This window comes from Mastigoproctus giganteus, chromosome 11 (assembly GCF_048544385.1).
Source record: "Mastigoproctus giganteus isolate SK-2022 chromosome 11, ASM4854438v1, whole genome shotgun sequence".
Taxonomy (NCBI): Eukaryota; Metazoa; Arthropoda; class Arachnida; order Uropygi; family Thelyphonidae; genus Mastigoproctus; species Mastigoproctus giganteus.
The window spans coordinates 14,486,354-14,507,715 of record NC_143585.1 but is presented as its reverse complement, the minus strand read 5'-3'; the positions used below and the strand labels follow the sequence as shown (position 1 = coordinate 14,507,715).

The 21,362-nt window shown below is 34.7% G+C and overlaps 1 protein-coding gene across 2 annotated transcripts in view; it reads left to right on the top strand.

Annotated features, from left to right (window-relative positions):
- The window catches only part of LOC150077731 (TAF5-like RNA polymerase II p300/CBP-associated factor-associated factor 65 kDa subunit 5L), a 157,697-nt gene that overhangs the window by 86,085 nt on the left and 50,250 nt on the right, over positions 1-21,362 (top strand). For both annotated transcript variants that reach the window (XM_090384735.1, XM_090384734.1), the window contains exons 9-11: positions 3,741-3,838; positions 9,905-9,986; positions 19,643-19,754. In XM_090384735.1, coding sequence (XP_090240861.1) covers positions 3,741-3,838; positions 9,905-9,986; positions 19,643-19,754 — 292 coding nt within the window. The remainder of the gene's footprint in view (positions 1-3,740; positions 3,839-9,904; positions 9,987-19,642; positions 19,755-21,362) is intronic.

Sequence of the window (21,362 nt, the reverse complement as noted above, 5' to 3'; positions counted from 1 at the left end):
CGGGGTTCGAGCCTGTGACCACCAAATATGGAGGATGCGGAAAGGTCGGGCAATGACTACCGCATATCCCCGAAGCAATATGGCCTTAGTTGCTAATGCTCCTAAAAACCGAATAACAACCTAAAAAGGGTGACAAATCCTTCCCATTCATTCATTTATTGTTCCACTGCGCTCACCTCCACTCTTTTTAAAATAATAGAGAAATCTGTTAACTGCCAACTCTTAAACTGTCTAGAAATCTTCCATCTGATCAATGATCTCCAATATGGAATCCATCATTGTCGATCCATTGGTGATATTCTGGCTTATGTTGCCATTCTGTGGACAAATTCAGCTGAACGGTTTAGTGAAACTCAAGCAGTTGCTGTTGGTATTTCAATGGCTTTTGATCATGTTTGGCATAAAGGTCTTCTAAATAAGCTTCTGTCTTATGGTTTGCCAACTGTTCTTTGTAATTGCATATCCAGTTTCCTCTGCAGGTGATGGTAGACATCTCTCTCTCTCTCTTCTAACTTCTTTGCTAATGCAGGTGTTTCTTAGGGTTCATTTCTTTCTTCCACTCTTTTCTGCTTGTGTATTAATAACCTTCTTTTGGCTGGAAATCCTATCTATAAATTTGCTGAGGACAGTACATTGCATCCCATCTTGCCCTGCACAAACAACTTCAACTCCTTGAATATCCAATACCAATTAAATGCTAATCTCCAGGTAATTTTCCAGTGAGACAAAGGAAACTTAGTTAATATCAATCCTTCTAAAACTATCTCACAAAAGGGATTCTTCTGTGTCTATGCTTGTCTTCGATGATATTCAGATTTCTAAACAAGATCACATATTTTTTAGGGATTACTTTGACTTAATTTCTCATTTCATGAGCACATCACAAATATTGCTTCCTCTGCATATAAAAAAACTGGGTTTTTCTCAGTTAACGTCATTAACCTAATGCTATTTTACATTTAATATAACAACTTTGAAAATTAAAGGATTTCTCTATAATGACCATAAATTTCTACCTCTTAATCTGAATTGCCACTTTCTTATTACTATATATGCATTTAAAAATGACAAAATGCTTCAAATATATTAAGTAATTGCAGCCTGACCGTGAGAAATCATTTTTTAAAATTTCTCAGTGCACTAATCAAATGAACATTGGCTAAAAGTCAGTTAAGTGTATGTTTATTGGTATGGCTTCAAGAAAGTGGATAGCTTTGCCAATCTCAGAAAATTAGGATTTTGGAAGCTGTAGATAACGGTGTGCATTCTAAGACTGACATCGCCAAACAGTTCTGCATTCCCAAGACTACTCTGTTCATTATTTTGAAAGTTTAGAGAAATCTGCTGCTGCACTTGGTAGAAGTTGAGCATGAAAGGCGAAGTATCCGGATCTTGAAAAGATAATTTTGGAAGGCTAATGATGATGCATGCACAAAAAGTTCCCATAGATGGCAACTTTTTAATAGATAAGGCTAAATTGTTTGCACATCAAATGCATATTGAAGAATTTAAAAGTTCAGATGGATGGTTCTGGAAATTTAAGACTCATTTTGTCTTGTCTGTCTTTCAAAAAAGTATGTGGTGAAAGTGCAGCCATGTTCATTGACGCTACTAAGGAATGGAAGAAAAATTGTTTAAAAAATGTTTTGCTGATATATGACCACATCTGCAGTACTGATGAAATTGGACTGTTTTTTTTAAATTGCTACCAGATAAACACTTAAATTAAAGGTGAGAAATGTAGTAGCAGAAAAAAAGGCCAAACAACGGATTAATGTTTTCCTAGCAACAAGCATGACTGGCACATTGAAGCTTCCTCCTTTAATTATTGAGAAATCCCAGATGCCTTGATGTTTTGAAGGTTTGAAGACATTACCAACTATGTATTGAGCAAACCAAAAGGCATGGTGACATCACAAATCTACGAAGAATGGATGAGAGACTTAGATTGCAGGACGAGTGAGAAGGATAGAAAACTTTTGCTATTGGTGGATAACTGTACTCCTCATTGTCAAGTAAATGACCTACATGCAATCACTGTCGAGTACCTACCACCAAATGTGGCATCAGTTCTTCAGCCACTTGATCAAGGTGTAATCCAGTTTTTTTTAAGAAAAACTACTGAAGAATGCTATTAAATAAAATTGTGCTATGTCTCGAAAGCAAAATTCAATGTGAAATCGGCATCCTGCAGGCAATGTGTTTGTGTTTAAGTATAGAATGAAGCTGATGAAAAATCGATCGCCAACTGCTTCAGAGATGCAGGATTTACTGCCTTGAATGATGCAATGTGTGAAATTTTGCATGCTTCCTCTATTAATTTAATACTGTAGTACATATTATAAATAAGATTATATTACAATGTATTAGTAGAATTATATTAAATATTTAAGCTTTTTCTTGTTTTGTTGGGGATTTTATGAACAATCGACATAACATCCTTCTGATATAACAACCATTTTTCTCATTCTCCTGGAGGTTCGTTATATCGACTGTATTCTTCTTTTTTTTTTTTTTTTTTTTTTTTTTCCAAATTGAAATTAGTTAAGATTTATTCTTTGGTAGTTATTGTTGGTTTTTTGATATCTGGTATTGTCTTGGGCACAGGTGAAGGGCCTAGAACATATGTTTGAAACACCTGCCATTTTCTGTGTTTAGTTGTAAGTGAATATAGATCAGCTTTTTAGTTGTGTATGTAAAAAGTGAGGGTGAATATCATTTAAAGGGTTAACATATATTTTTAATTTTTTTTAAGCATTGGTAGGTTTTATTTTGTTTTGTAATTTAAAATTCTTATATGGATAATTCTAACTGATTTAAGAAAGTTATTGCAACAGCACTAATAAAAATATACTTAAGATAGACAGGCTTGAAAGCACTTTACCTGTGTGAAGTTTTTTGTAAATATTTATCTTTGCACCTACAAATCATAAATTTTGCAGATGTTTTCTCTTTCACTTTTTCGGCAATTGTAATCTTGCTGTTGTATACACAAAAAAAAAAAAAAAAAAAAGGACCAAAAGACCAAACTAATGGGAAAAAAAATTTTTTTCTTCTTTTGTGCAATTTGAATGGCCTGTAAAAGGAAGCTGAAACCAAGGAAATCCAAGGTTATCATTGTGATTTTCATATTAGTAATGGTGAACTGGAAGTGTTTCCTGATAATGTCAGTGTAGACAAGGCAATGGAAAACTGATGTTGACAGCTTGTAGCATCTTTTGTAAACAATAAATTTTAATAGAAAATGTTTGAACTACAAATGACATATCTCTATTTGTAGTAGCTAACAAAACAAAATGCTCACCCAATCACAGTAGAATTAAAACTATAATACTAAATAGAGACAGGAGCACCAATTGGTATTAGTAGTATGACAAGATTAAATATCAGGCTACTATATTGTGATTTCAGCTGTGAAGATATCAATAGCTGTAGGTTCAGTGTTATATACTTTTCAAGAGTTATCTATCAAAATACCAGTGTTTATTCAGTATGAGTAATACAGTTTAAAAATTTATCAGTTCCAGCATATTAATTACCTTCAATTTCTTTAATCAAGACTTTGAATGAGTCATTTTCTTCATGGGGCTATCTATAAAGATTTATGCAAATTATCTACAACTCTTTACATGATAAGATTTTATCTATTTTATCTTGGTGTATAGGTCATTTTTACCAACCTTGATTGCTTAATTAAATATGATGTAAAAACTGTCTATGTTTATTTTATTTCTTTTAAGGTTTGTTGTTGTTTTGAGAGGACATGGAGGAGCAGTATATGGATTAAGCTTTGTACCACAGACTGATTTATTGTTTTCTTGTTCTGAGGATACCACTGGTAGGTGTCTTTCATTATGTAATGAAAGTTATGTAATGAAAAACATTACATAACTTATATGGAGAATTTATTCTAATAACTTACCTTTTAAAATTTTAATCATTTTATATTGCATGAGTACCATAAAATTGGCAAAACACGTATAGTATAGTCCAAAAGGCTATGTCAATATAAATTTACAATTTAATTGGCAGCTGTTGTATTCTTCAATTTACACTTTACACTTATACAACTACTGTTGTATTCTTCAATTATCAATAAATTTACAATTTAATTGGCAGCTGTTGTATTTAGTAAAGGAGGACCCAAACAACCTATTTAATATAAATTAGAAGTTTGATTGGCAGCTGTTGTTAAGATAATAATTTGTACGAAAGAGGTAATCCCTTGAGGACTACCCAGAGGGATTTTATGAAATCATTAAGAGACAGCATGTACAGAAAAGATTATTCAAATTGTGTTAAATGATGCCTGAAATTAGGAATCAGAATCAAATCAAAGCACTGAAACACAAGTAAATTTAGCACTTCACAATCAATTACAGCAGCAGTCTGGTGGTACCATATTCAATCATTAATATAAATATTAATGCATTAACCAGATTTAAATACTAATTAAATTGATTAATAATGAAACATTAAAACTAATTGGGAACAAAATTAAGACAGAAATTAATATCTACAATGGAATTTTGTAAGGTGGTTGTCCCTCAGGATTTCTTTTTTGCAGTAGCTCTCAATTCATACTTAAGTGCAAATAACAACACCACAGCATATGAAATTACCAAAATATTTTCATTTATTCAGATAACCAAATGAATGACTATACTCAGCAAGCCTTTGGAAACTGTCTGAGAACATAATATTTCTCAGTGGTTGGCACTGACCATCCCATACGAACACTTGGCCATGTCAATAGTCAGCTCTCGCTGGGTGCTAAGAATGCTCATACCTCTTCAGAAACAGTTCATGACTTAAATTTGTGAGGAAATTTATACATATGTGATGCAGATCCATGGGTTTCTTTCAAGAAACTCGTGTGGTGATGTAATTAGCGATGAAATGTGATTCATCACCAGTAAAGGTAAACATTAAAGGTAAAGGTAAATTCTGGAAAGAAGAAGAGCCCTTCATTTAGCTACTGTATGCATTCATATAAATAATTCATTGCAGAGTATAATTTAAAAAAAAAACATCAGAAATTAAAATGTTTGTGACAAGCTGTATTGTCATATTTCTTAATTTAAAATATTCTTACTTATTTAGTCTTACAGTTTAATATTGTTAAATTCGTGTTTTTAACTGTCAAGATTATTTGTAGCTTAGGTTTAGTTTGCTTTTTTCCTCTTGTTTGTATTTCTAGGTCAAAATATGTTCTGTGTACTTAAATTCAAAATATAAAAGGAAAAGGAATTTGTTTGGAAGACAGTAGAAATTGAGATGGTTATGGAATGGTGTTTTGGATGGGAGGGGTGAGAAGTATGATACAGATTCATACTAGGGCTTGCAAACCGGTTTTATAAACCGGTTAAATCCAGTTTTCATATTGAGTTGTTAAAACCGAAACCGAGCTTCTAAAACCGGATTCTAATATTTTTTTAGTTTAGCCCTTGAATATAGTTTTTTGTTAGGCACATTTAATTTTGTTTGTTCGTTTGTCTGGATCGTTCAACTGCTTTACGTTTTAAACATGTTTTTTATTTTATGTTTAGGTACGAATCTCATGGGCAAGTGGCCCAAATCTAGGAGGGGTACCTTTTATCTTCCCGCCTGTATCATGGCATGATGCAGTTGTACTCATTTACGACTGAGTGAGTCGGAGCGATAGCGTAAAAGAAAATGCTCAACATTTCTCCGTTCCATCTATCTTGTTCGCCAGGCAAGTTATGGAACGCGCCTTATTGATGGTTACCCACTAGAAACAGATTCGCTGAATATTGCATCAAATTTCAATCGTAGAAAGTTTTTTGCTTCTTTATTCCTATTAAATTTGTGATCAAATGTTCTCCAAAGAGCAGCTTCACCAAATTTAGCTTTTATGTAATTTTGAAAATACAATAGATTTAATTGGAGGAAAAAAAAATTGCAAATAAATAAATAAAAAATTTCTTTCGTGAAAATTTTGAAACTTGCCTCGTTTAGACTCTTCATTCAGTGCTTACGGGAGTGACTCATAGTATTGTGCCTTTGTTATCTTCAATATTTTTATTTAAAATTGTTTGTGATATAAATTCCTACTAATTAATATTTATTACTCTTAATATGTCTAAGATGAAATCAAATTTATGGAATTATTTTGCTTTAAAAAGAAAAGATGAAGCACAATGTTTGAAATGTCAGAAGATAATGAAGTCGTCTGGAGGATCTACATCATCTTTGATGTTGCATTTAAAGAAAATGCATCAGATTGACATTAAACAAGATAACAGTGAACCTCCCGTAAAAATGGTAAGAACATTAGAAAACTTTATCGTTAAAAAATTTATGGAAGAAGAGATTTCAAAATTAGCTGCTTTAGATGGATTTTCTTTTAATTCAATTGCCAAGAGCGAGTTTATACAATCAAGCCTTCACCTTCAGAGAAATAAATACGTTAAATTACCACCAGCCTCAGTGAATGGAATTAAAAATATAGTTCTGAATTATTATAAAACTAAGAAAGAAGAACTCATTCAGCATTTCAAAAATTCATTGGTTTTGGGTGCACGGTATTCATTGACTCTAGACGAATATACGTCTATATAAAATAAAAGGTATATGAATATAAATGTGCATTCAAAAGACAATCATTGGTTGTTAGGTCTTATTGAGATTAATGGTTCACTTGATAGCAGAAGAACTGAGCAAATTGTGAATGGACACACTTGAAGGAATTTGGTTTGAACTTGGATGAGGATATTGTTGCCTGCACCACCGATGGAGCAGCAATGATGATTAAGTTTGGCAAGAAAATTATGCCTAATCATCAACAATGTATAGCCCATTGTATACATCTGTCAGTTATAGATGTACTTTATGAAAAAGCAATCAATTATTGCTTTTTCATAAAGATTATGGTGCCACAGTCTCTGAGTCTCCCAAAGACAGTGAAGAAAATGAAAATAATGAAGAAAGTAGTGATGATGAAGAAGTTGAAGAAAGTCAGCAAGGTATGCTTTATCAAACCGACTTTACCGATGAGCTCATTTATTTCTTCAATCCAATGGCCAATATTGCACAAACTATTAACAAAGTCAGAAAAATTTGCAAGCTTTTTCGAAAATCGCCTACCAAAAATGACATATTACAAAATTTTGTTAAAGCAAAATTTAATGGGAAAGAATATAAACTTATATTAGATTGCAAGACTAGATGTGATAGCACATTCTATATGATTGAGAGATTTTTGAAATTGAAAAATTGCATTCCAAATGCTCTGTGTGCAGTATTGTCAACTGAAGCTGTGTCTGACGGTGACTGGAAAACGCTTGAATTGCTATGTGAAACTTTGCGACCAGTTGAAATGATTCTGAAGGCTATAACCTCAGAAGATACAGACTTACTTAAAGCAGAGTCTTCAATAGAATTTCTGCTTGCTAAGCTTGATACAGCAGAAAACCCATTTGCTTTAAAGTTTCACCAAAGCCTTTTGCAGTGTTACAATGCAAGACAAAATTGCCCAACTGTGGCTTTGCTGAGCTATCTACACAACACCAAAAAGTTTAGGAAAGAAGATTTAGGTTCAAGAACTTTTGATGTTTCAAGTAAGCAAGTTTTGAAAAAGCATGCTGAAGAGATTTATCAGATTATTTGCAAAACATTCCGAAGGAGTCTTAGTGTTGAATGAAGAAACTAAAAATAAACGAACTGTTCTTTTAGAAGAAAGCAAAGACTCGTCTAGTTCCGATGTTGGAGATACACTCGTGCGAAAGTATGATAGTGTAATAAAGAGATTAACTGAAGAGCCTTCAAAATATCTGAGTGAATTGGAAATCAGCAAAGAATTTAAAATTTTGGAGGCAACTAGCAGTAGAAGTGAAAAGCTGGAGAAAGTTTATAGAGCACTGCTGACCATTAAACCAACAAATGTCCAATCTGAGAGAGTGTTTTTTGTTACTGGTCTCTTTAACACAAAAATAAGGTCAAGTCTATCAGGAAAAATTCTTAATATACTGTGTTTTTTAAAGGATCATTTTCAGAAAAAAGCTGAGCAATAAATAAAGTAATTTCCCCAAGCAATTTTTTTTTCACATTAGTTTTATTTATTATTATTATTATAGGGCTTATTATTTTTTTGTTTACTATATGAGAAGATAGTTTTATTCAAAGTATTTGAATGCATTTTGTAATTTTGTATAATCTCAAGCTGGTTACTTTTTTGGCGCATTTTAATTTTTTTATTTCTTTTACTATAAGAGGTGATAGATTTTGTTTAAAAGATTTGATTACGATTTGTACAATCTACCCAAGATAAAATAAATACCTGTGTTATAAGCTTTTAATTATTTTCCCTCAGTCTGAGAAAATCGGTTTTAAGAGTAAACTTTGGTTAAACTCGGTTTTGAAATTTCTCGGTTTTATGCAAGCCCTAATTCATACCATTGAAGGAAAGAGTTTTTCTGTCAGAAATGAAAAATATAAAAGCCAAAAAATTTGTCATTTATCTGACATAAACTCAAGAACTTGACATCTTATATTCTGCCTTAATAACTTGTCTTGTTGCATTATGTAACGAGAAAATGTTTGTTTATATTTAATTGTTTTGTGTTTTTGTATATATATATATGTTACTTAAATGCATAACAATACTCTGTTATGCATTTAAGTTATGCATAACAATATTTTGTTTTGCTTTGTTGTGATTTAAAGGATATTTTGATTAAAAGGTACCAGAAGTCTATCTCTTTCATATTAGATAGATACAGGTATTCAGTATAAATAGGATGTCTGTAGAGATTAAGATGCTGGGGTTCCTTCCATGTTTGCAAGGTTCCTTTGTTTTCTCTGCCTTTGGGCAGCAAGGCAAAAAAAAAGATAATGGCTTACCAAATTTGAGTTGCATTGTAGTGCACAATGTAGTAAATAAACCCTTGTTTCCAAGAAAATCTTGATTCTGTCCCACCATATCAAACTGGGAGTGATCAAAGCACTAGATCCTTAAGATGATGATCATCAATACGTGATGATTGATCAATGCTTGAGTTAGAAGAAAAGTAGGATGCCAGCAGCCATTTTCATGAAAGTTTTGGTGTGCCCTATTGAACTCTTTGTAACAATTATATTTAAAAGTGATGGAATGAGTGTTGCAAAATAATTTGAAGGTCAGACCAGACTTTCATGAATAAATTTACATTTACATTTTAAGTTTTACATTTTAAATTTACATTTACATTTTAAGTTTACATTGAAGAACAATACATCTGCATATTTTGCACTAATTGTTTGAAGATTACTGAGATCTGTAATCTCTCTTTTGTGAAAGCTGAAAGCAGTTCTCAGAGAAGAACGAAAGCTGATCTCAGAAAAGCCAGAGCCAAATCTGGTGATTTGGCTCTGGCTGATTTCTTTCTCTTTCTGGGATAACTTTGGAGAATTTTAAGAATGCTTTTAATGATTAAAAGAGAGATGTAATGGGTATATAGAGCCCCATGGAGACTATTTTGAATGATTTTCATAAATAAATTATTTTTCTGAACATTGTCTCATTTTTCAGATCTCTCTCTCTCTCTCTCTCTCTCTCTCTCTCTGTCTGTCTGACTGACTGACTGACTGATTTGTTTACACTGTAATTAGCATTAGTAGAGGCATTTGATGCAAGAAAGCAAGCTTATGCAGCATCAGCCAAAAAAAAAGTAACATAAATAAATAAAAAATAACCACTTCCACTTCACCCCTCTGTTCGTTCGAAATACCTGTCCAGCTGAGCCTTAAACTTATTTAGGCTATCAACTTCCACGACAAGGGATGGAAGTCTAAATAGTCAAAACTGTGGCAGAAATATGCTTAGGTTGAAACATAACTTAAAAATTACCATAATTGTCTGATTTTAATGTTCTCTCTATTGATATGAAATTTTTTTACATTGCAGTTAGAGCATGGAATTTAAAAAGTCGTACCAATGTTGCACTGTATCGAGGACATGGCTATCCAGTTTGGGATATTGATGTTAGGTAATATATCAGATTGTTATTGATTTAAATTTACTTATAATCAAAGTTTTTTAAATATATTGCTTAAACATTTGAAGTGAATTAGAACTAAATGTGTCACTGATTTCTATTGAATTATAGACCCTCAAAAATCTGGAATTTTCAAGAATTCAGCACTCTTTTTGAATATTTCTCTAAATGTACTTGTACAAGTGACTTGTCAACCATACAAAGTCAGGGGGAAAAATATGTAGATTTAAAATAAAAAGCACTACAAATGTGGGATTTATGCATTATGTTCCATTAAATATTATTTTTATTTTTTTGTGAAAACCCCAAACACGAGAGGTGTTAGAACCTATAGTATTTGGTACTGTGAACAGGTTGGAGGTTGAGACGATGAAAGAAGATATTTGTTGACATTAGACTTAAACTTCTGTAGCGTGTAATTTTCAGAAAATGCATATGAGGGGAAGATCCAGAAAATGGAAATTGAATGAATAAATGAGGGAGAAGAAAAGTTTGTTCTGCCAGTTTGAAGTTGGACAGTAGAGGGATGTCTGGTTGCGGCACATGTTCGGACTGCTTTGAAATAGGGAGTGAGAATTATTGAAGCCAGTTCAGAAGAATAGTGCCCATGGAAGTATCTATAGAAAAGGAAGGCAGCAAAAACAGAACATCTGTGAGACAGAGAGTGGAGAGCCTCTGTTAGAGATGAATCATTAATTAATCTAACTGCCCTTTTTTGAATGGAATCTAGAAACCCGAGAGAGGTTTTGGGGGCATTGCATCAGATGTGAGACCAATATTCCATGGTAGGGCAGATTTGCGATTTGTACAGAATGAACAGCTGTTTGGAAGAAAAGAAACACTGACAGTGAAAGAGAAAACCCAATTTTTTAGATGCAGAGGAAGCAATATTTGTAATGTGCTTATGCCAAGAGAGATTAGAAGTCAGGGTAATCTCTAATAGAGATATATTAGGGATTACCCTGAAATCAGAGTGTCATCGAAGATAAGCATAGGAGCAGAAGAATCCTTTTTGTGAGATATAAGATAGGACTGAGCTTCAGAAGGATTGAAATCAACTTAGTTATCTTTCCCCCACTGGAGAATTACCTGAAACGTTTTAGGAACTGGTAGTGGATATTCGAGAAGTTGAAGTTGTTTGAGCAGGACAAGGTTTCTCAAACTGGAAGGTGGAATGCAATGTGTTGTCATCAGCAAAACTATGGATAAGATTTCTGGTCAGTGGAAGAAAGTCATTAATATACAGGAAGAAGATAGTGGGAGAAAGAACTGAACCTCGGGGAACACCTGCATTAGTGGAGATGTTAGAAGACAGAAATCAATCCACCATCACCCACAGTGTCTGAGAGAAAATGGGATACCCATTTTTAAAAAAAAGTTGGCAAACCATAAAATGGAAGCTTGTTTAGAAGACCTTTATGCCAGACATGCCTTTAAATGTCAAAGGCAATTGCGTAAGTTTCACAAAACTTTTCCATCAAATTTGACCATAAATGAGTAATATAATCCAGAATATCGCCCATGGATCAATAATGACGGAATCCATACTGGCAATCGTTGATCCGGTGGAAGGTTTCGAGATAGTTTAAGGGTTGGCAGTTAATTGATTTCTCCATTATTTTAGAAAGAGTAGAAGTAATTGCAATGAGAAGGTAATTGGATTGGAAGGATTTGTCACCCTTTTTAGGAACTGGCTGGATATCAGAAAATTTTGAAGCAGGAAGAAGAACACTTTTGCAATTAGAAAGTGAAAAAAAGGAACACAGAACAGGAGTAAGTTCAGGAGCACAGGTTTTCGGAACAAGTGGAAAAATACCATCAGTATCTGGAGCATTCTTAGCATCAAGATTCGTCAAAATTCTTCTGACATCCCTTTGACAGAAGACCACAAGAAGCATTGAGTGGAGTGTACTAGGAATGGTGGGAGTTCATTTACCAAGATCATTAATACACAAGTTGGAAGAAAAATAGGATGCTAGCAGGTCAGCTTTATCCTTTTTGAAGTGGCAATACAACCATCTGGTTTTGACATAGGTGGGAACAGAGATGAGAAAAAGTTGCAGCCAATAGCTTTTGCAAGAGACCAAAATGCTCAGGCTTCCATTTTGACAAGAAGCAAGTTTTCTACTCTTAGCATGTTCGAAATCTAGTTTGGACTGATTAATAAGTGCTTTACAATTGTTACAAGTTTTAGTGTAGGCAGAAAATAAACCTAAAGATTTGGATACAAGCCAATCACGATATGCAACATTCTTCTCTTGTGAACAGCCTTAGCACATAAATTGGAAAACTAAGCTTTAGATAAAGGATGAAATTTTAAGGTGGAGTGTGGAATAAAGGATTCCTACAAAAATAATTTCACTGATACAGTCTGTTTTGAAACAGTAATCCAACCAAGGAAAAGAGAAAAAAATCTCACAGATCATCCCATTTTGTATTCTTGTAATGCCAAACAAACGAGATTGGGAATGACCACAAGAGAAAGGCTCCATTTTGAAAAGTGACCATCACCAAGTTTGTTCTGAAGTGTCTAGAGGACCACTCACCTTGACCGTGTACTTACAAGGGTTGTTTGTGAGAAAAAGATCAGGCTTGTTGGCTGTGTGGTTAGAATTGTCTGGTATTCTGTTAGGTAAATGAACAATCAGTGCAAGGTCTTTAGTAATTGCAAAAGCCTCAGCATCTTGACCTTCTGGGTCCTTATGACAAATGGAAGCCAACTGGAGTTTTGATCATTAAAATCACCAGTGAAAATTTCCTCACTCTTAGGAAAGTTAGACTGGAGAAAGTCAAGTTTCAAAGAGAGTAAGTCAGAGTTCCAAGCGATTAGTGGAGTTGGGAGAATAATAGAGGCAACAGATGAATTTGATAGAATGTGGGAGAGAGATTTTAAGCCAGAGAATGTCAAAAAGAGGAGATTCCAATTTATTGTCTCAGACAGGGAATATCAGAACAGACATGCACACAAGTGCCACCTTTGAAGCGAAAGGAATCATGCAGCGAATAATGGGGTTTGATAGACTACGTATATAACTTATGCCATCTGTTTATTTGTACTAAGTCAATTTTGCTTAAGGTGTTGTTTACCATAAAAATTGTTAATTATTATATAATCTATGAATATCATGTACAATGGGTTTTTTTTTTAACACCATGGGAACTTTATTTTCCCCTTTCCTTCTCTGGAGTGCCCCCCCCCCAGAGGAATCTGGCTACCTTTTCGCAATGTCAGGTTGGTCAGGGTCTTGAATTGAGACGGTATGAGCTCTATTGCGTAAGTTTCCCATGGTGTGGGCGAACCCAGAATCATCCTTCCAGGTGATTGATGTTTCTAGGTAGCCAAGTGGCCAGAACACACACACACACATAATACACACAAACCTACATTACCCACATATCTGTACATTTTGCAGTGGTACTTTCATCACAGAGATACAAGGTGGAGTTGAACTGATGTTCCAGGAGCCGCCCTTTACAAAAACACAAGTCCACATGTAAGTGGAAATGGACATCACTGAGACCATATATATTTATGAAATGAATGAGGAAGCGTTTGGGAGGTTTGGATATTTTTGCAGATAAGCTTGCTCAGTTAGTTTGACATTTCATGACATGTTAAGTAGTAAGAAATGGTGGTGGGGGACATGCTATATGAAGTTGTTATTTGGTTTTTTAGGAGCATTAGCAACTAAGGCCATATTGCTCCAGGGGTATGCGGTGGTCATTCCCTGACCTTTCCGCATCCTCCGTATTTGGTGGTCACGAGCTCGAACCCTGGTGTAATCAAGAAGCGTGTGCTACGCACTGCTGCTCCTGCCCACCTGGCTACGGAGGCACCACTATATGAAGTAATGAAATTTTTGGATGTGGTAAGAATGTACCCAGCTCTTTGACATAACATGACCTCAATAATGTCCTCTGCTTACTACTCAAACTACCTCCAGTCACTATCTGCCAGAGTAGGTGCAGCAAGATTATACACTAGCTGATCAAGAAACCTCCTAGTGAGTTACCAGTAGGTTCAGTGCAGTGTACTAACTAGTGGCTGGCCTGCGAATGCCATTTTAGTGCTGTACCCTCGAAATGTAAGAGTGATTGTATTTCGCCATGATGTCCTCATAACCTCAAAAGACATCAATTATAGCACATGATGGAAGAGATGGGGGAGGGTTTACTTGAGCTTTGCTCTGGAGACTAAACATGGATTGCACCACTTCAAGCCTCCAGTAAGAAAATGGTGGTATTTTACCAGTTGATGAGAGTCATCTACCATCTAGTATTGCCTAGTAACACAGAGGGGGCAGCATTCCTCCGTGTGGTGTGGGCATTACACCTCGACTCCTGCTTACGTTGATTCAGACCTGGGTAGTCACCGACCGTGTGCTAGGTGCCATATTTCAGGACTTAAATATGGGTGTTATATTCGGGGTTACTAACAGTCACAGACCAACTGGACTTCACTGAAATTAGGGCCACCTGACTTGAGTGTGACCCAAATATCATTTCCATGAGCATTTCCAGTTTCTTTGTGTTTTACATATTTCCTGGATGAATTGTTAGTATATATTTGCAATGTATAAAATCATTTATTTTGAGACATTCAATACTGGTTCACCGTGTAATACTTAGTAGTAGAGTAATACATATTTAGTTTTTAAGGCAATTCAATTTCCAACATCATATCATACTACTTATACGTCATATTAAAAAATAATGGACAATCATAACACCCATACGGAAGGAAGCATCTAAACTCAACCTTTATATCTTAGGCAAACACATTATGCGCTGCATCAGTCTGACAGTACCAGTTAAAATTTCGGTTTAATTCTGGAAACTATCATTTTTGGAGTTTATAGGAAGTAAAGCTACTGATATTGTATAATATCAGTATTGTCTAATAAAACAAGTCAACAAGTGTGTGTGCACAAGTTGTGGCATACCATGTCAGTTTATGCTCCTGGTATTAATTTAATTTTAGATAGTTATACTTAACTTTACAAAGTGATTTCCCCACCAGTGAATTCCTCTTTCTCTGCTCAAACCTGATGTGGCATCATCTTTGGGATATTCGTAGGTGGTAGATGACTTTCATCAACTGGTGAAATACCACCACTTTGTTTATTGGAGGCTTGAAGTGGTGAAACCCATGTTTAGTCTCTACAGCAAAGTTTCCGGCATCCCCCTCCCCCCAAATCCATGCACAGTACCAAGTACTATAGGTTTTGATACCTTTCGTGTTGGGGTTTTCATAAAAAAAAAAAAAATTATAACAGGTATTTCTAATTTTAAAATACTCCTGATCCCACTTGAATTCCTCCATTACAATATATTCAAGCAAATGTCCCATTTCCCTAAGGGCTTAAAGTCAACTCTAGAGTTGAGCTTAAAGTGACCTAAAGTCTTTAAAGTCAACCTTGACCAAGTCACAAAGCATTGTATACAAAGTTCCCTAGAGAAATCCTCCGTCTTTATCTTATGTGTTAAGTACACCTGTCTCAGCTATTTCCTGCTTTCTTGTGTATTCCTCTCAGCCAACTTTATGGAAACACGAATACAACAGCTGCAAGCTTAATAGAGCCAGGGCAAGCAAACAACTCAGAATTAAAGACTAACTCTTAAAAGTGAGCATTGTTAATTACTATTCACATCCAAGTGATTTAAAGACCCAAAATCAGGCATGTCACTGCCTGATTTTGGGTCTGATTTTAGACTGCCACCACAGAAGGAACCAACCATTCAATATCATGTGTGCAGAATAACTTTTTTGTGTCCACTTGTTAAAACAGACCATGTGCATCTTTCCAAACAACGACAGAGAAGGTTCACGTGTGACAAAAAGCTTGGAGATGACTCTTAGATATCTGATCTCCCTCTCTCTCTCTCAGACTGAAACTAGTTCTATCTATCAGGCGCCTCCGTAGCCAGGTGGGAAGGAGCAGCAGTGCGTAGCACACACTTCTTGATTAGACCGGGGTTCGAGCCCGTGACCACCAAATACGGAGGATGCAGAAAGGTCAGGGAATGACCACCGCATATCCTTTTAGCAATATGGTCTTAGTTGCTAATGCTCCTAAAAACCAAATAACAACAACAGCAACATCAAGATATGGGCAGCCGAATGTCTTTAAAAATTCAGTTTCTTCATTCCTATCTTTACTTTTTTCCCTCAAAATTTGGGGATGTAAGTGATGAGCAATGCAAATGCTTTCTTCAGGAGATATGAATGAGACATAATTTTGCTGTCAGCAGATCAATTTCCTTTAGAATCTGCAACTTTGTATTTTCTCTAGAAATACAAAAATATTTTTTTTTCTTGGCCAGTGTAATCAAGAAAAGAGCATTATTCTTTCCAGTTTATTCATGATTATTTTTTTCTGTTAATTTGTATATTAATGTTGTTTTTATATATCAGTATGCTCACTCAAGCAGAAAGTAATGGGTTGAATGTCTATTTGTAGTGACAGTTCTGAAACCTGAGATGATATCATATTCCAAGGATGTTTTCATGGCAAATGTCAGTTACCATAGCATGTTTTCTTGACTACTGCTGCATAGGCTAGAGTACAAGAACTCTAAAAAGGTCAGGGAATGACCATTGCATATCCTGGAGCAATATGGCCTTAGTTGCTAATGCTCCTAAAAACCAAAACAACAACAACTAGTTCTATCGACCAGATGTTCACCGATCGAAGTTAGTATTCTCTAGAAGCTAGAACTTTTCTCTGGATACTGAACGTGAGTTTCATCTCTTCAAGCCTCCAATTAGCAAAGTGGTAGTATTGCACTGGTTAATGAGTCATATACTCATTAACAATACTACTACCACCACCACCACCATTAACGATACTACCTAGTGTTGTCTGTTAATAGAGAGGCAATGTTCCTCTGTGTTGTGTGGACACCACATTCAATCCTGCTTACATTGACTCACACCTGGGTCGCCTTCCAGTATACTAGATGCAGCATTTCAGGACTTTAATGCAGAGATTATACCCAGATTTAGTAACAAACCTGCCATCATGAAGGTGTAAGCAAAGGATTTGATTATCACAACGCAACCAGACATCACTGAAATTTGATCCACTTGACTCATGTCATCTGAATATCAGTTCCATTAGCATTTTAGACTCCCAGGTAGCAATCCATAGTTTGTCATACCTGAGAGAATGTCTGTGACAAGCCTCAAGAAAAAAATGTTAGGTTAGTTTAAATATGTGGCATTCAAACAGAACACTTACAAGTTCAAAAACTACAGATATGCAGTTATCCTTTATAAAACTATTGTTCTGCCAATCCTTGAATTCAGTTCACCCATCTGGAATCCGCACACAATGACTTTAACTAACAAAATTGAAGCAGTCCAAAAAAAATTTGTCCGTTACCTTATGTACTGTAATCCTCTATTCTATCACTCAGTGTATTATGAATCGTGTGATTACTTTCATTTGAGGTCTCTATGCGAAGAGTTACTTCTGACATCACCCTTCTAGGTTTCTGGAACTTATGAAGCATCTGATATCCTTAGCAAAATCAACTTCAATGCTCCTTGTAGAAAAGTCAGGAACCTTACACCATTTCGCCTTGACTCTGCTACCACGGACTTTACGAAGTTCAGTCCAATGAACAGAATTAGCAGATCAGCAAATGACTCTTTCATTGACTTCTTTGACAACTGTCAATCACTGATGAACTCCATCCACAAGTTTGCCTCTTCTCTTAAACTGCAAAGTGACTAGCTCTGATCTAATTATTGTAGTTTATTATTATTATGTGTTTTATTATTTTTCTATTCTCTAACTGATTAATTATTACTTGTTTTACCGGTAACTTAACTTAATGCAATCCTCTTTTGTACATATGATTTTAATGTTTGAATCTATATCGATGTTTATCTTCCTGGTGGATCTCTTATTATTGTTATCATGTTTATTGTTCTGATCTCAAATACACTGTTAATGGTTACCTGTTGTGTATCTTGTTATTAATAAAAATAAATAAAATAATAATGTAAGGGTTCATTTTAGTGGCAATAGCAGCACTGCCCCTTACAGGTATCAATCATGTGTTGGTTGAAGATTAAAAGTTACAGCTTTCTCTACCTTCCTAAATATAGATACAGTTTTACTTTAATGAAAATCTGTTTGCCAAAGAAAGTTAGGTTGCTTCTAATTTGTTGGGCAATGTGTAGCCAGTCATGTTAAATTGCCATGGTACACTATAGCCAACTTCTACTAGATTGTGAAACGTAAAAGTTTTGCATTAACCAATACTGTGTAATTGAACAAAATGAAAAAAAATATAGTAATCAACAGCAAATGAAGCAAAAAACTTTAAAATCCAGTTTATCGCATCTGTGACCTTTCAAGGGGACTTCAAGCTTAGGAAACAACAACAAAAAAAAATATATCATGGGGTTGAATCTGGTCAGGATATTTGTTAAAATGCTGCTTCTGGCCCACAGTGGATGGGTGACCATAGTGATGGATTTCTTTGCAAGAAATTGTTGAATGGAAAGTGCAAAATGTGCACAGGAATTGTCGTGATGTAAATACCAATTCCCTGAAGCCCACTTTACCGGTCATTTCTACAAACAGCATCACATAGTCACCATGGAACTGATTTTTGGTGTTCCTAGTTCATTGTTTCACCATGTGGGACAAGTTCATAACACGTGAGTCAAAAAATGCAATGAGTGTGATCTTCACATTTGATCAAGACTGCATTATTTTTTTTGGGTCATGGGGAAGACAGTCTTCCATGGAGAGGACCAGTTGTTTCTTTCTGGGTCACAGCCATGCATCCATAATTTGTCAGCAATAATGATGGAAGAAACAGTGTAGGTCAGCAGCATCAGCATGTTAAAAAATATCAAATAGATGTGTGGAAATTTGCTTTTAGCCAGCAGGTAGCTGATTGCTCGAACAAACTTCGATCTGTCATTGTGGAAATTGATAGCTTAAATAAATTCAAGAAGTCGACAAACTTTTGGAGCGGATGAAAAACTTGTTGCTGTCTGATCATCATCAAAGATGTGAGGCACAAACTTGTCTGAAGTGTATCATTCCCAAATCTTGTGTTAAAATTTATTGACATGTATCCTATATGAAATACCAATTTCACTAGTAACTTCGCAGATAGTTAAATGTTGATCAACTGCGATCAGATTATGAACACAATCTGCTGAATCATTGGATCTTGAAGTTGAAGAACAGCCGGAATGAGAGTCACTTTTGTTGGTCGCGTGGCCCTCTTTAAGCTTTGCAGACCACTGAAAAGTCTTCAAATAACATAGATCTTCTCTGAAAGCCATTTTTAACACTTCATGAATTTCTGTTGCACTTTTCCTTCCCTAAACAAAATTTGATGCAAATTTGCTGCTCATGATTTCATCACTTTAAAATGTGATGAAATCACGTGACAACAGCTTCTGTTTAAAGTGTGGTCATTCTCATTCACACACAGCTGATAAATTATAATCCATGTGTTACTATGTGTTGATTAATTGCCAAACATGTTGCAACTCACTTGATGCCTCTGAACTTTTTGATCACACACTTTGTATGTTGAGTATGTTGTACTTTGGAATAGTTTAATTTATATAAAAAAAATATTAATTTTTTTTTTTTTTTTTTTTTTTTTTTTAGTCCATTAGGTACATATTTTGCTACAGCATCTATGGACCATAGTGCTCGTTTATGGACAATAGATAGAACCTATCCACTGCGGATTTTTGCAGGACACAATAGGGATGTTGACGTAAGCTTGGTTTCTTAAAATCTGTAGTTTTTTCATATGACTTATAACTTTTATTGCTTCAGTTTTTATTAGTATGTCTCTATATACACCTTAGAAAATTTTTATTCTTATTTCTTTTATTTGCAATTCTTCTGTTTCAAATAACTGTTCCAAAGAGTGAATGCATCCAACCTCATGTAGATAAAACTAGCCAACCTGATTTTTACCTTGCTAATATATCACCTGTTTGCAGACAATTATTAAGCATAGATTCAGAAAGTAATTCTTAAAATTTCTACATAAACAGATTTTTGTTCTTACCCATAATATATATATCTTACTGCAATTTAGGGAAATAGATATAACACTGATATGCAGTATTACTTGCAAATAATGTTTACACATGCTCAGTAACGTTGAGGAAGGTTAACATATTCAAGATTGCCTGTCTGCCTCCCACTTCTCTTTAAGTAATGGAAGGACAGTTGTAATGTTTTATTTGTATATCTATTACATATTGTTTGTTTATTGTGTATTTTTATTAGTATCATATTCTTAAATTGTTTTAAGCAGAAGCAAAAGAAGCATCTGAATCACACTGATGATTTCTACTACATGTATGGATGATTTATAACAAAGAATCAAGAGGAAAATCTATAGTACTACTAAACTTGCATATTCTTTGTACTTTTGTTGCAAGATTGGTGATTAGGACAAAATGTGGTCTCCACATATGTGCTGTATTACCTGCACCACAAATCTGAGGATGTGGATAACTGGGAAAATTAAAACTATGCCTTTTGCTACTCCTATGCTTGGTGAAAACAACACAACCACATTGACTATTACTATTCCTGCATGATAAAAATATCAGGGACATCCAGAAATAACAAACGTAGCATCAAATATCCTAATATATCATTTACAATAAAGCCTGTTCCACATAATGAAGTTACCAGTCCTCCTGTACCCCCAAACCATGAGATAAAGGAAGCAGTAATGAATATAGAGAGCATCCTTGTGTTGCAGATTTTCAGCATCATATACTTCAACAGATTTGAACCCTCAACCAGAAATGTATAACATGCAACACTTAATTAACCAAGGAAAGGTTTGAATTACATTTTTTTGTGATTTATGCTAATCCAAAGTGCAAGCAGAATCCTTGATTACAACAGTGAAAATTACTTGAAGCGGGAACTAAAATTTCAGTATATCAAAAATGTCACAAAGTGTTTTGAAATATTTTATTATGGAAGAAGGCATGTGTTTCTGTAAAGATTATTAGTGGTCTTCTGAAAAAACTGGGCCATTCATTAGGATTGTGTTCAGTCCTAATGAATGGCCCATGACTTTGCTCAAGATGTCAGGGTGGGAAGTTTCACAAAAATGCTGCCATTTTCTGTTTGTGAACCAGTCATGCAGCAAGAAAGCATTATATTGTGTTAATAGTAGAAAAAAGGAGTAATTTTTACTGGGGGGGGAAGTAATATAAAATCTGTTCCACTGGTGGAATTGAAAAAAGTTCTTCCTTGGATTAATGAAGAATTTTGTTAAGACTGGATAAAGAAGGAAGTGGATTCTACGACACCAAGGAAGGATAACTCAATTTAACAGATCTAAAGGTGA